The sequence below is a fragment of the Lithobates pipiens genome, unplaced genomic scaffold, assembly GCF_037356315.1.
Source record: "Lithobates pipiens isolate NorthernLeopardFrog02 unplaced genomic scaffold, aLitPip1_a1.2 Scaffold_23, whole genome shotgun sequence".
NCBI classification, from domain to species: Eukaryota; Metazoa; Chordata; class Amphibia; order Anura; family Ranidae; genus Lithobates; species Lithobates pipiens.
Genome location: NW_027507785.1, coordinates 119,670,147 through 119,684,395, shown reverse-complemented (window position 1 = coordinate 119,684,395; position 14,249 = coordinate 119,670,147). Strand labels below are relative to the sequence as shown.

Genomic DNA, 14,249 nt, shown 5'->3' with positions numbered 1-14,249 from the left:
GGCCTCTGAACCTAGAGAAACCCAACTTAAATTCCTTACCAGGGGGTCACCTTCCTGGGGTAGGTGCTGGGCTCAACAGAACAAAAGGTCTTCCCTCCTTGGAGAAGATCCAGAAGATAGACAGAGCACTGTTGTTTCTCCAGGGCAACCGTCAAAAACTCAGTTAGGCAGGTTGAGTTTACTGACAGCCACGCTCCTAGCAGTTCAGTGGACGGGGTCATGTTACCGTCCTCTGTAAACTATTCATCTTGAAGCTTTGGGACCACAGTCAGGGGTCTTGGGACTCTTTGGTTCCAACTCAGGTAAAGAGGTCCCTTTGGGAAAGGGAGCACGTTTGTTATAAGACCTAGAATGGAGTTTCCCAGTATCCAGGGTGGTTACAACCGATACGAACGGCTTAGGTTGGGGTACACACCTAGACTCCTGTTTGGTACAGGAAGGAATCTAAGAGATCCTCAAATTGGAGGGAGTTGAGAACAGTAGATCTGGTTCTCAGGACCTCTCAGAGTTCTCTGGAGACTTCATGTAAGAGTCATGGAAACAATCCCTTGGCAGTGGCTTGCGTCGACAGGACGGGGACTCCTGGAGCGGATCCTTATGGGTCCTAGCGAAGGCCATCCTCAGATGGGCCGAATATTAAAATCCTGTCTTTTCAGTGATCTGTCTTGAAGGAGAGCAAATCCTGATATTAGATTTCCTCAGAGCAACCAGGTTCTCAAGCAGGAGGTTCTTCGAATGGATCACCCAGAGTTGGGGGATTCCTTGGATAGACCTCTCTTTTTTTCTCAAGGGAAAACGCAAAGGAAGCCATCTCCTGTTCCATGAACAGGGGAGATGGGAGGTCGGGAGCAGACACACTAAAGCACAGAGTTAGGGTTTCTCTAAGTGCTATGCTTTCTCCCCTCCCGTTCTGATTCCTGCAGGGTCAGGGAAGTTTTCAGGTGGAGATTACTACCTATTTTCTAATCACACCTCTTGGGCCCAGGAGGCCGTGGTTCTCCATTCTGAAGGGCCTGTCAGTAGAACCCCCCTCCCCCCCCCCCGGGTTTTCCCGGTCTAGGAGTGTCCTTTCTCCCAGGGTCCAGTCTGCGGTCCCCAGGTGGATTCTTGCAGCTTGGCTACTGAGAAGGAATTGCTGAAGGGCAAAGAGGTCTCAGACTGTTTAATAGCCACTCGTCTGAATTGCAGGTAAATAGAAACTCAGACCATTTTCTTGAAGGTATGGAGACGGTTCAACAGCTGATGCTCAGAGAACTCCTTCAATGTGCACAGCCTCGTAGCCGTTCTAGAGTTCCTGCAGTCAGGGGCAGATAAAGGTTTAGCCCCATAAACATTGAAGAGTCAGGTTTTCGCTTTTAGCGTATTCCTGGAAGGGCATCTAACATCAGACCTTGGTATAGTAAGGTTCTTAGAGCCTTAAGTAGGCAAAGACCAAGCCTTTGGTCGCCCCCTTCCCAGTCGGGGTCACTCATTAGTTTTACAGGTTCCCACAAAGGAACCTTTTTCAGCAATTGGAATCTGGCTGGTTATGGTTGATCACTCTCAAAACTGTTTTTTGTGGCGATCACTGCGGCAAGGAAAGTGAGTAAACTCGAAACCCTTTCTGTTAAGGCACTCCCTTTCCAGACCATTCAGTTTTTAAGATCATTCTGGCCTTTTTACCTAATGGTAGTCTCTAATCCTCAGAGAGTCCGAGAGATTATGCTGCCTATTTTTCGTTCAAAACCAGTAAGCAAACAGGAACACATCTTCTTGGACGTGTCCTTCATTATTTTGGTTACACAAAGCCAGTTCAGGAAGTCTGATTTACCTTTAGTGTTACTTCCAGGGGCTAGGAAGGGTTCCAAAGCCTTTAGACGTACGCTAACCAGATGATTAAGGTCAGCCATTGGGCAGACTTGCGCGGTTGGGGTATTAAAGCCTCCAGTTAGAATTAAAGCACACTCAGCCAGGACAGCGGCAACTCCGCAGACAATGTGGGCTGGTGTGTCTCCTGAACAGATCTGTAGAGCCGCAACGTGGTTCAAGTTTTCTACGTTCGTGAAGCGCTATAGATTGGATCTTCTCTCAGCCAAAGACCAAGCCCTTTGGTCACAAGGTGCTGCAAGCAGTAGGTCCCACCCTAAGACAGGGTACTCGCTTATCCTCTCAAAGGTGGCTGTCCTGAAAGACGATTGGGGAAAAATGGAATTACGTACCGGTAATGTCCTTTTCCAGGAGTCTTTCAGGACAGCACCGGTTCCCACCCAAGTTTTTTGCAGATCATCGGGAACTCATTACATGAGGCCGTCAGGTAAGACTTAAAGGTTTGTTTATTTGACGTGTTCTTGTGTCTCCCCAGTTGGCCGGAGGTACTCTGGAAGAACTGAGGAACGAAGGGAGGAGGAGGCTTAAATCATGAAAATGAAGGCGGTGTTTCCTAAGAGGGGAGGAGCCAGTGTCTCTCAAAGGTGGCTGTCCTGAAAGACTCCTGGAAAAGGACATTACCGGTACGTAATTCCATTTTTTTTAAACTCCTTTTTGGTTTTGGTTTGCATTTTCGGTACCAAAATTCCCATTCAGTGCACCCCTAGTGTTTATAGTTTTCTACATATAGTATGATATCAAGTAATTGATGGTTCATTGGCTTCAGGTGAAAAACAAAGGCAAAAAAGGGTGATAAAGTCAAAAAGCCTTTATAACATTAAAATTAGACATACAGTACATCTCATCAGTCACCTGGGTGACAGCAGTTTTCAATTCCAGGATTTAAAGCTCGGTATACATGTACTAAAATTTGGCCGGCAGGAACTGGCCAAATTTTGACACGTGTACCCCCATGTCTGTTCAACAGAAGCTGGTCTGCCGATCCTGCCAGCAAACCTACATTTGAAAAGCACATGCAGCCAATGGCTGGCAGCACTGATCTTTGTATTCTGATGGGATGGGTAAGGGAGTCCCCACTGTCAGAATACAATAGAACTGTGGGTGAGATCCCTGAATTGACATCGCTTGTGTGGATGCATGAATCTGTCAGATTTTTTTATTAATTCAACCTGCTAGTTGAATGAAAATAGACTATTTGTTTATACCCTGCTTTAGTTGGACTTTCTTCGGGCTGTGCTTTTGAAAATATTCTTTGTTTTAAAGAAAAACCGTGACTACTATATTAAAGCATTTCTTTTTGCCCTGTTTGAAAAAATTTAAATAATGTAGCTGCTGACTTTTATTAAAAGGACACTCGCCTGTCCAGTGGTCCAGTGCAGTCCTCACCTGAACTCGTTCTTCACTAGTCTTCAGGTCCTTAACATGTGCACCTGCGGCTTCACAGCTTGCTGCACAAGCTTTTTTTTTGCCCTCCTTACTGTTCATTTTTAGAAATACCACATATTGTACTTGTGTTACTATTATTTTCTTTAGATGTACTTGCCATTTTTAAAGAGGAAGTTCTCTGCTGTTGACCTTGTAATACTCTTCCTGATTTTCTGACTAGGCATATATAAACAGTACCATCTGTGTTTCATAAAATTGTGGCATCAATGTTGTAATACTTACTGGCATACGTGCACTTGGCACTGGCACAATCCACTTTCCTTTGCCACTTTATTTCTTACTGGAAGGCTTTAAGACCTAAAAAAGGAAAGGTATTTTCTTCAATGTTGTCATTGTATTTCAATGCAAATTGGGCTTTTGCACAGTCCTATTATGAGTGTCTGATATTGTAGCTTCATTTACGCCTCCTCACTTTTCTAGAGACAAAGCCTTTCTTTCTTTCCTTGTAGGTGGTGTTGGTAAAGAAGAGCCACATCATTCTAATTCTACATGCAATTTTTTTATACATTATATTTAATATAAATTGTGCTATCGTCTCTATTACAACTATACAGAGTGAGACTACTAGCTGAAGTTGCTGAACAAGCATAATGTGTTGTAAATTTTGGTTACAGTTTTTGCTTTTTCCTTACGCTTTCAACCTGTTAGCACTTTTTTGTGATGCTTATACAGGACTGTTTTGGTTTGTGATTTAACCCGTTTGTGATCTAATTTTTACAGCAATTGTGTCAGTAATGCAAAACTGTCTGAAGCAATGCAGAATTATTAAAAATTTTATGCAAAAAATAAAGGCTACGGTCTCGTTCACACGGGCGTGCATACGTCTATTGGATAAAAAAATAACCTCCATGGCTGCACAATAGTTAATAAATTAATAAATTGTTGTCCCAGTATCTGTGATCTATATAAAAATATAAGAACACTAATAGCCTTATGGTATGCCCAAGTGAGGGCCATGTATGTCCACACAGGGTGCACAGGTGTCCCATGCATGTCAGTTGGGACCCATCAGCTGCATGAACACAGCCGCTGATCCCGATTTGACAGCAGTGTAGGTACAGGTCCCTGAACACAGTGTCTACGTTCAGGGCTGTGCACCTGCAATTGTGCCGCTGTGTCTGTGCAACCACTGCTTCTCAATTGAAATTAATAGGACTAGATGCATGGAACACCTGTGCATCTCTGTGGGGGTAAACTTAGCCCTTGCATTGGCGTACAACATAGTATGCCCATGTGAGCAAGGCCTAACAGCTAAATCATACAGCTGACATACAAACTATTTATGTGCAAAATGATTTGCAATACTGTACAGCTGTTGTGACTTGTACACACCTCCCAAAATTCACAATTGGTCTGGAAATTTTCCTATTTCTGGTTTAATTTTTGGTATTTATTACATTGAATGATGATGTACAACCTACACCTCTTTACAGTGATCCAGCAATCTGTCTCTGGAGCACATGCATATTTCCCTGTGCTTTAGCACTTTAACAACACTGCAAATGCAGAGAACAAGAGAACTGCATAGAGCTGACAGCACTGCTTTGGATTCCAGTACAGCAGTGGCAAAAACTGTTTTGAATTATTTTATTTAAATGTTTGATTCTCTGTAGTTGAAAGCTGTTGAAATCAGAACTTCTGCGTGCCTATAAACTGCAGATAAACAAAGTGTATCTATGGTCAAAATGTTAAATCATATATTTGTTTTCACATTGTGTTTTTGTCATTTATAGCCTACTCCTAATAATCTGAATGATCTTGACGAATCCCACACATTTACCAATCTAATGATTGCTAAGCTGCTGTGATGTATATTACATTTTTGGTTTTCTGTTTAATACTTTTTAAGAACATTGATATCAAACTATTATGGGCAAAAGTCCATTTTAATGTCAGTGACAGAACCTATACATACACGCCAATCAGCCATAACTTTATGACCTCTGACAGGTTACGTGAATAACACTGATTATCTTGTTACAATGGCATCTCAAAATCTGTAGGATATATTGAGCAGCAAGTGAACATATTGTCCCTGAAGATTATTTTACATCATGTGGATGGCCATGTGTGTTGCTTATCTGGGGAGGAGATGTCACCAGAATGCAGTATGGGAAGAAGGCAAGCCAACAGAGGCAAGACATGGTGATGCTTTGGACAAGGTTCTGCTGGGAATCCTTGGGTCCTGCCATTCACGTGGATGTTACTTGGCACTTACCATCTACCTAAACATTCTTGCTAAGTACACTCTTTCATGGAAACCGTATTCCCTGATATCAGTCACCTCTTTTAGAAGGATAATGCACTCTCTCACACTGCAAAATGGTTAAAGAATGGTTTGAAAATTACAATAACAAGTTTGAGATGTTGACTTGATCTCCGAGTTCTCCAGATCTCAATCCAGTTGAGCATCTGTGGGATGTGCTGGAAACACAAGTCCGATCCATGGAGGCCCCACATCCCAACTTACTGGTCTTAAAGGATCTGCAACTGACAGCTTGATGCCAGATACCACAGCTTACCTTCAGAGGGCTAGTGGTGTCATGCCTTAGCAGGTCAAGGCTGTTTTGGTTGCAAAAGTAGAACCTACTCAATATTGGTCATAACGTCATGGATGGGTTATATATGAATTTTTTTTTCTTCTTGCCATAGTTAAACTTTGATATTTGCTTGCCTAGGAGGTGAAGTATATCTTGGAACTGTGAAGCTCAATGCCCTAACTCTATTCTCTCTTTATACTAGATTCTCATATCGGCTGATGATGAAATGGAAGAATCTGATGGTGAGGAGGATCTACGTAGGTTAACCAACTCAAAGTCTGTAAAGAAAAAGAAGCACCGCTTTGGCCTACCTGTATGATACCACTTCCGGTGTTTGCACAATAATGCCTCTACTGAGGCTTGCAGGAGGAGATGATCTGGCTTCTTGGCACAGGAACTCTACAAGCCGCTACCTCTAATGTTCTGTTGGCTTCATGGATTGGGGTGATGGAAGACTGTTTTTAACAGTCATTCTTCCCAATAAAGAGTGCTAAGGTTGGGCACAAAACTTAAGTTGCACTACAAGCTGCCACCCTCCTGCACACCCTATACAGGCAATACATGGGAGAAAGTGCAGCTGCCTGTTTGTTTTTAAAGCAAACAAAGGTTATTATCTGTTTAGTAACCCTTTCCAATATGGCAGTTCATTCCAAATTTAGGTAATGCAAACTATACTTTTTTTTAACTGAGGTTTTTGCTTTTGACCATGACTTTTTTGTTTCTAGCTCATATTCTTCACCATATTAACAAAGTTGAAGTTTCCCAATTATTTTTATATGAAATCTCTTACAAGCTGACTCTATCAAGCTCTACAGCCACTTGCAGCGAAATGTGAATGTTGAATTTGTCCACTCAAGGTGACCCAAATGATTTTTGGGCATTGCAGGTGTTTTAGACATATCTTTTTCTGAGCATTCCAATATAATTCTCTCTATGCATTATTACATTATTTAACATGGCTGGCATCTGCAGTAAGCAGCACAAACCTCTTAGCTGCTATGGTAATAATATCCATTCCATACCTATGTTACAGGACAATGTCGGAATTATGGATTTGGATCTTTTATTTTTGAAAACTCTAGGTACTTATTTTCTGTTTTATGACTATTCAGAAGATGTCTGTGCTGCATCTGTTGGTCAAGGAAAAATACGATATACTTTGTATCTGTCTTTTGGAATCAGAATGTTTTAAGGACATAATTCAGTAGATATCAATCAAACTGAACTCATCCAGTTCTAACTAACTTTTAGACTTTTCAAATGCGCCTTTGCTTGGACATAAAGGTATAGATAATATTTGGAAAGGATCTTGACATCATATACTGGGATTCCAGTGTACCTGTCTAACATGGCACCTCCTATTAACAACAAACACTAATTTATGTATTCAAGAGACAGACATCGAAGATATGGATTGATGCTGACCATCTGTTATATTCAGATCAAATGTAACTTATGAACAACGACTTAAGCACCTGTTTTATCCTATCTACAGCCCGAGGGATCCACAGTATCGCGTTACTACTTAACCCCCTTTCCCCAACCCCTGATGGAAGACTTTGCCTTAATTTTGTTTTTACTGTTACAGTCACTTTAGCGTTAGACCATTCCCATATACCTTTGCTCTCAGGGCTGACAGCAAGCTATTGCTGTGCAATGCTTTGCTTTTCTCCCTGGATCCTTTAGTGTTTTGCAGTGTGTCCAGTGTGTTTTTGCGCCTTTTCTAATTTATATTTTCATACAAATGAGTGTTTTCTTCTAAAGGTCAAAAAGGGTGACAAAAACTTTTGTTTTTCATATAAAATTATGTACGTGTTACAAGAAATACATTGGCGGTACAAAATACAGTTTTGTTTTTCCTTTTGTGTTTCCAGTCAGCAGTATTTCTGTCCAAGATTGGCAGTCTGCATGCAGCTTACATGAAAAATAACCCATTTTGCAGGACATGCTGATGTTTTTTGTATCACAAGGCTGATTTATCAGAATGTGGACGAACAAAAGTGCAGCTGACGTAAGCACTCAGATTTTAACTTTCAGTTTCCCATTAAGTGTGGAAAGTGAAATTGGATTTCTGATGTGTTGTCATGAACAGCAGCCTCAGTTTTTTTCTATTGTTCAAGTTTTTATAAATCCGCCTCAATGTATGTTTGGTCTTCAGGGATTGTTAACCCCTACTCTGCCAAAGACGACCAGGTCTTAAGTTGCAATGTGCTACAAGAATATTGGCATAATGTTTATTATATGAGGGCTCAGCTATAAGTGAAATTTAGTAGCATCTGACAGCCCCCCAACCCCATAATGCAATACATTAATTTCAAAGTGTTGAAATTGAGAGAACATTTAAGGATTATTCTTGTGCTACTAAATTATTAAATGTGCATGTAGTGAAGTCACTACATTTGAAGGGAATGTGTCACAATGCTAAGTGAGTTAGAGGGTAATTTCACTAAATAGCATTCCAAGCAGTGCAGGGGAAAAGTGAGTGAAGTGCTGGGCAATTGAGTCTGCCTATCACAGCAACAAAGGATATGCTGACAATAACTGGAGGTTTTGGATGCAATCATTTAAGTAGGCCAAACGGTGGAAATATTTATGTACTTGTAACAGTCGCCCCAAAAGCTTTTCAGAATGCTGTTAAGTGGAGTTTTCCAATACTTACAAGATCCTTGTATCAGATGTATGCATTTTAAAACAAATCAGTGAAGTGTGATGAACAGAGGTGTTTTTTGTCTCTTCATTATAAATACTTTTCAAATGTTGGTCATAAATCATATTTTGTGTTTTTGTTTCTTGCATGTTTTGATTGTTGCTTTTATGTTAGGCAAAATTAAGTTAAAATTATTTGAAAAAAAACGTTTTTTAAAGATTGTAATGTAATTTAATAATACACCGATAAGAGCCATAAAGGAAAGTTGGCTTGGTGGCAAATCTGCATGTGGAAAACACGCTAATAGTATATGTGTAAAACTTTTTATGGGGTGGAATGTGGAAGGGTTAGATAGGATTTCTGTCAAGCTTTTATTGCTCTCCGTTTCCCCATTTGGGGAGAATCGCCCTCTTTATTTCTCTTGATGACCATTGTCACTGAGCAGAAAGTGATGGAAAATCAAAAAAATTACATTTGTTATCTGGATAGAAGATGATACCAGTTTTGGTAAAAAATCTCTGAAAGGGGATTTCCCCAATGGGACACAGACAGCAGAAAGAATCACTGAGGGCTTTTAATAATTTCCTATTCTACAGTGCCTTGCAAAAGTATTCACCCCCTTGGCATTTTTCATGTTTTTTTTTTTTGCCTCGCAATCTGAAATTAGCATGGATTGTTTGAGGATTTGTATCATTTAATTTACAGAACATGCCCATAACTCTGAAGATTTTTATTTTTTATTTTTTTATTGTAAAGCAAACAACAAATAGGACAAAATAACAGAAAATGTCAATGTGCATAACTATTAACCCCCCTAAAGTCAATGCTTTGTAGAGCCACCTTTTGCGGCTATCACAGCTCCAAGTCGCTTTGGATAAGTCACTATGAGCTTGCTACATCTTACCACTGGGATTTTTGTCCATTCCTCCTTGTAAAACTGCTCCCACTCCTTCAATTTGGATGATTTGCGCTTGTGAACAGCAATCTTTAAGTCTGATCACAGATTTTCTATTGGATTGAGGTCTGGGCTTTGACTAGGCCATTCCAACACATTTCCATGTTTCCCCTTAAACCACTCAAGTGTTGCTTTTGGCAGTGTGTTTGGGGTCATTGTCCAGCTGGAAGGGGAACCTCCGTCCTAGCCTCAAATCACACACTGAGTGGGTACAGGTTTTGCTGAAGAATATCCCTGTATTTAGCACCATTCATCTTTCCCTCAACCCTGACCAGTTTCCCAGTCCTGACTGCTGAAAAACATTCCCACAGCATGATGCTGCCACCACCATGTTTCACTGTAGGGATGGTGTTCTTTGGGTGATGTGTTGGGTTTGCGCAAGACATAGTGTTTTCTTCAATGGCCAAAAAGTACAATTTTCAATTTTAGTCTCATCAGACCAGAGCACCTTCCTCCATACATTTTGGGAGTCTCCCACATGCCTTTTCGCAAACTCAAAACATGCCATTTTGTTTTTTGCTGAAAGTAATGGCTTTCTACTGGCCACTCTGCAATAAAGCCCAACTCTATGGAGCGTACGGCTTATTGTCGTCCTATGTACAGATACTCCAGTCTCTGCTGTGGAACTCTGAAGCTCCTCCAGGGTTACCTTGGGTCTCTGTGCTGCCTCTCTGATTAATGCCGTCCTTGCCTAGTCTGTGAGTTTTGGTGTGCGGTCGTCTCCTGGCTGGTTTGCCACGTTCTTTCCATTTGGTTGTGATAGATTTGATGGCGCTCCTAGGGATTATCAAAGATTTTGGATATTTTTTTTATAACCTAACCCTGACTTGTACTTCTCAACAACATTGTTCCTTACTTGTTTGGAGAGTGTCTTAGTCTTCATGGCAGTGTTTGGTTAGTGGTGTCTCTTGCTTAGGTGTTGCTGCCTCTGGGGCCTTTCAAAAAGGTGTGTATATGTAATGACAGATCATGTGACACTTCGATTGCAGACAGGTGGACATCATTTCACTAATTATGTGACCTCTGAAGGTAATTGGTTGCACCAGAGCTTTTTGTGGGCTTCATAACAAAGGGGGTGAATACATATGCACATATCAATTATCATTATTTTTATTTCTGAAAAATTGTTTTATGTATATATTTCTCTAATTTTACGTCACCAATTTAGTGTTCTGATCCATCACATATAATTCATATTAAAAAAACATTGAACTAAAGGCTATAATGTAACAAAATAGGTAAAAAGCCAAGGTAGTGAATACTTTTGCAAGGCACTGTATATAAAACAACAACAAAAAACATTTGGCTTAAGTAATGTTTTAGGGTCCACAGCAGCCACAGATATTGACATTTAGGAAGTTTTATTTTTAAAAGCCGGCTGTATTTTTTTTTAAATGTCATTTAATAGCACACTACTTACCTGTGCTGGTGGAGTCATGGGTGTTTCTTCCAGGATATACATAACATAGACAGACACACACCCTCAATGTCACCTGCAGTTTTGATCACCCAGTGATGGATGTAGCGATCTCTCTTGCTGCCATTGAACTGACCTAATTTCTAGAGCTTTGTCATGCAGGCAGCAGTGCACTTGTCCCTGGCTTGTGCACTCTTTGCTGCCCCTCCCAGTGTTTTGACATACCCCTCCATATTTCGATTTTGTTATAAAACACTACAGCGAACATGACCATAAACATAGAGGGTTGAACGCCAACAAAAGGATTTTAAGATGAACACACAAATTTTATTTCCCTTCTCGCCATTGAGGGACACTGAGTTCAGTGACATTTTGGGAAGTCCTAAAGCAGTCCAGCTGTGGGGTGGGCAACAGAGAAAACTAAAAGGCCTACTAAACAAGGACCTTGTGTCTAAAGCTGGTATTACATGAGGTTTCAAAAATCCACCTGATAAAACTCATGTAGCACAAGCTGCATCGACTATGATGGTAAAAATCCTTCTAAAGTATTTCCATCCCTCTGTCAGTCTCTAATACCACAATGTCTTGGTTGAGGTGAAAGGCTGAAACCACCTTAGGAAGAAAAACAAGGGCTCATCACTATCTTGTCTCTGGATCAGAAAAGGTTAATGTCAAGACAAGACTGCCAGTTGAGACACCCTACCTTTTCAGAGGTGATTGCAACAAGAAAATCAACCTTGTAAGCTTAGAAAGAAGAATATCCCTAATGGGTTCAATTGGTGGTTTTTGAAGTGTTGAGAAAATCAATTTCACATGTACAGGGTAAGCCACATGAGGCAACTTGTACAAAGTCTTCACCAAAGAATAAGAGCCTAGCAGCCTCTAAAACAAGATTCCAGTTGCGGAGATTTGACCCTTGATGGTATTCAGGGCAAAATGCTCGTCCAGGCCAAATTGTAAAATGGTCAAGAAAGGACCCACAGAATATTTTCTAGGATGCAAGTTTGAAAGGCCCCATGGAGAGTCTGCTGGGAGTATGATCAGGTCAAACAACCACATCCACCTAGCGCAGCCAGGTGGAGAATCACCCGACTTCCTGCTATCTCTATCCTGTGTAGCAGATGAGGAATAGGGCCCTGTTCCCTCAAGTCCAGGTGCTAGAGGATGATGATGTCAGCCTGCCTAATTTCCACATTTTGGATGTTAAAGGCTGGAACTTGAAGTCCTGTCCTCGACAGAATATTTTCTACATCTCTTGTCTCTCTATGACTCTTCCTCAGCCTAAACGGCTGGATTCCATTGTGAGGATTCTTCAAGAGACCAGAAAGATGTGTTAACAAAATCCAAGGCTGGAGTAGTGGGCCAGCAGAACTGACAACCTGATCTTTGCCAACAAGCAAATTGCTTTGTCCAGGGACTGAAGCAATTTGTTCCACAATGACCAGATGTTAAGTTGTAGGGGTCTGAAGTGGAACTGGACAAATAGGAAGGCCTGGAAAGAGACTCATCAGACGGCTCTCGTGCAAAAGCAAATCGTTAATGGACTTTTGGACAGAGTTTAAAGTTGCTCCTGGGGGGGAAAAAGCTTTTGCTTGAGGTATGCCTATGATAAAGCTAAAGTGGGGGGTCAACTTCAGCGCTGACTTCTAAAGGTTCAGAAACAACCTGAACCTTTTTAGGGTATGATGTTACATTGTCAATCAAGACTTGTGCCGACTGCTCTCTCAACAGGAGACGGTACAGGGGAAGCCGGGTTAAACACAGGTAACTGGAACAGATCAAGGCACAGGTTAACAGGAACGAGCTGAAAGACCACTCAGCAATGTGTGTCATTCATTGGTTTAAATAGGCTGACTGGCGCCAGTGTGTGCACATGTATGTACCTGCTCATGGGAGCACGCACGTGCCAATACATGCTTCTCTTTGTGCATACCCTGGTATGCCCATGTGCTTGTCAACTGGGCTTCTCTTACAGTCCTAGAGGTGGAAATCTAAAAGTAAGGTAAGGAACTCCTCTTGGGCGAGTGTTCCTAGTTTGAGGCCTTAGCTTTGTCTCCTAGGGTAAATGAGTATTCCCCCAGTGCCATCCCTGATTAGGGTGTCCAATGCAGTTCCAATGAGATGAAGGACATGTTCAACCAAAAGGTGTATTCTGGATGTTCACTTACAGGAGATTTCAGCAAAAATAAAAACTGGTGACAGCCATGCGGTAGTGTGGGGGCAGCCAGCATGAGCTCTAAGTGCTACAAATAGGTGATCAGTGTGGATGGAAAATGACTACCTTTTAACTATTTTCTGTCCCCTAAAGTTTGAAAGACTAACCAGCTCAGCTGAGACAGGCTGAAATGCAGGGCCTGCAAGGTAACAGAAGGTTTTGAAAACAATTTCCAAATGTTTATTTATGGGATCCTTAAAGCCTAAGTAAAAAAAATGCACATTCATTTGCTAATATGTGTGAATGAATGATGTGGCTGTGTGGGTGGAACCCTGCACAACCATGTTGTTTTTGAATTGTGACAGCTAGTTCAGGGGGAGTGCTGACATGGGGATTTAGGGGGTTGCGAGGTTGCTGCATTTAGCATGTTACACCCTAAATACTGGTGTGACGTTACTAAAGGTGAACCTATCCTTTTAAACACTGGTACATTCTCTACAGGAATGGTCAGTGCTTTATTAAGACATGACACTGCTGTATGAAACGGTGGGAACTGGTCATTTCTTAATAAAGATGTTAATAGTTTATTAGAAGTTTTCCTGTTTCCATCCAGAACTGTTGAGAGTGGCATGCTTATCGCAAAAGTTATTGAAGTCTTATGCCCTGTACACACTGTCGGACATTCCGCCGACAAAATTCATCGGATTTTTTCCAACGGATTTTTGCCCAAACTTGTCTTGCATACACACGGTCGCACAAAGTTGTCAGAAAATCCGATCGTTAAGAACGCGGTGACGTAGAACACGTACGACGGGACTGTAAAGAGGGCAGTAGCCAATAGCTTTTCGTCTCGTAATTTATTCTGAGTATGTGTGGTGCTTTGTCCGGAATTGTCTACACGCGATCGGAATTTAAACAATCAGATTTTGTTGTCTGAAAATTTGAGCTCCTGCTCTACTTAATGTGATTGTAGCTGTATTAGTGCAATTGTGAGAGAGAAAATTGAGTACTGTCCGTGATACTTTTTTTATTTGCACTAACATACAATTTTTCAGGACAACCTTTTGGGGTATGTCCCCTTCTTCAAGGTCCAAGCAGTACTGATTTACAAATTTTTAAGCAGAATGTAAAAAAAAAAAAACACCTCTGAGGGAAAGAGGAGAAAAAAAAACAACAAAAAAAACCACATACAAATCAATGGCAATAAAGATAACACACACAAC

At 41.2% G+C, this 14,249-nt stretch overlaps 1 protein-coding gene across 2 annotated transcripts in view; it reads left to right on the top strand.

Moving 5' to 3' along the window:
- The window catches only part of STIMATE (STIM activating enhancer), a 188,934-nt gene that overhangs the window by 78,021 nt on the left and 96,664 nt on the right, over window positions 1-14,249 (top strand). The window contains exon 8 of one of the 2 annotated variants that reach the window (XM_077452269.1): window positions 6,055-6,165. In XM_077452269.1, coding sequence (XP_077308395.1) covers window positions 6,055-6,165 — 111 coding nt within the window. Of the gene's footprint in view, window positions 1-6,054; window positions 8,621-14,249 lie in introns of those variants that run through there. The other variant, XM_077452266.1, reaches the window with a different exon arrangement.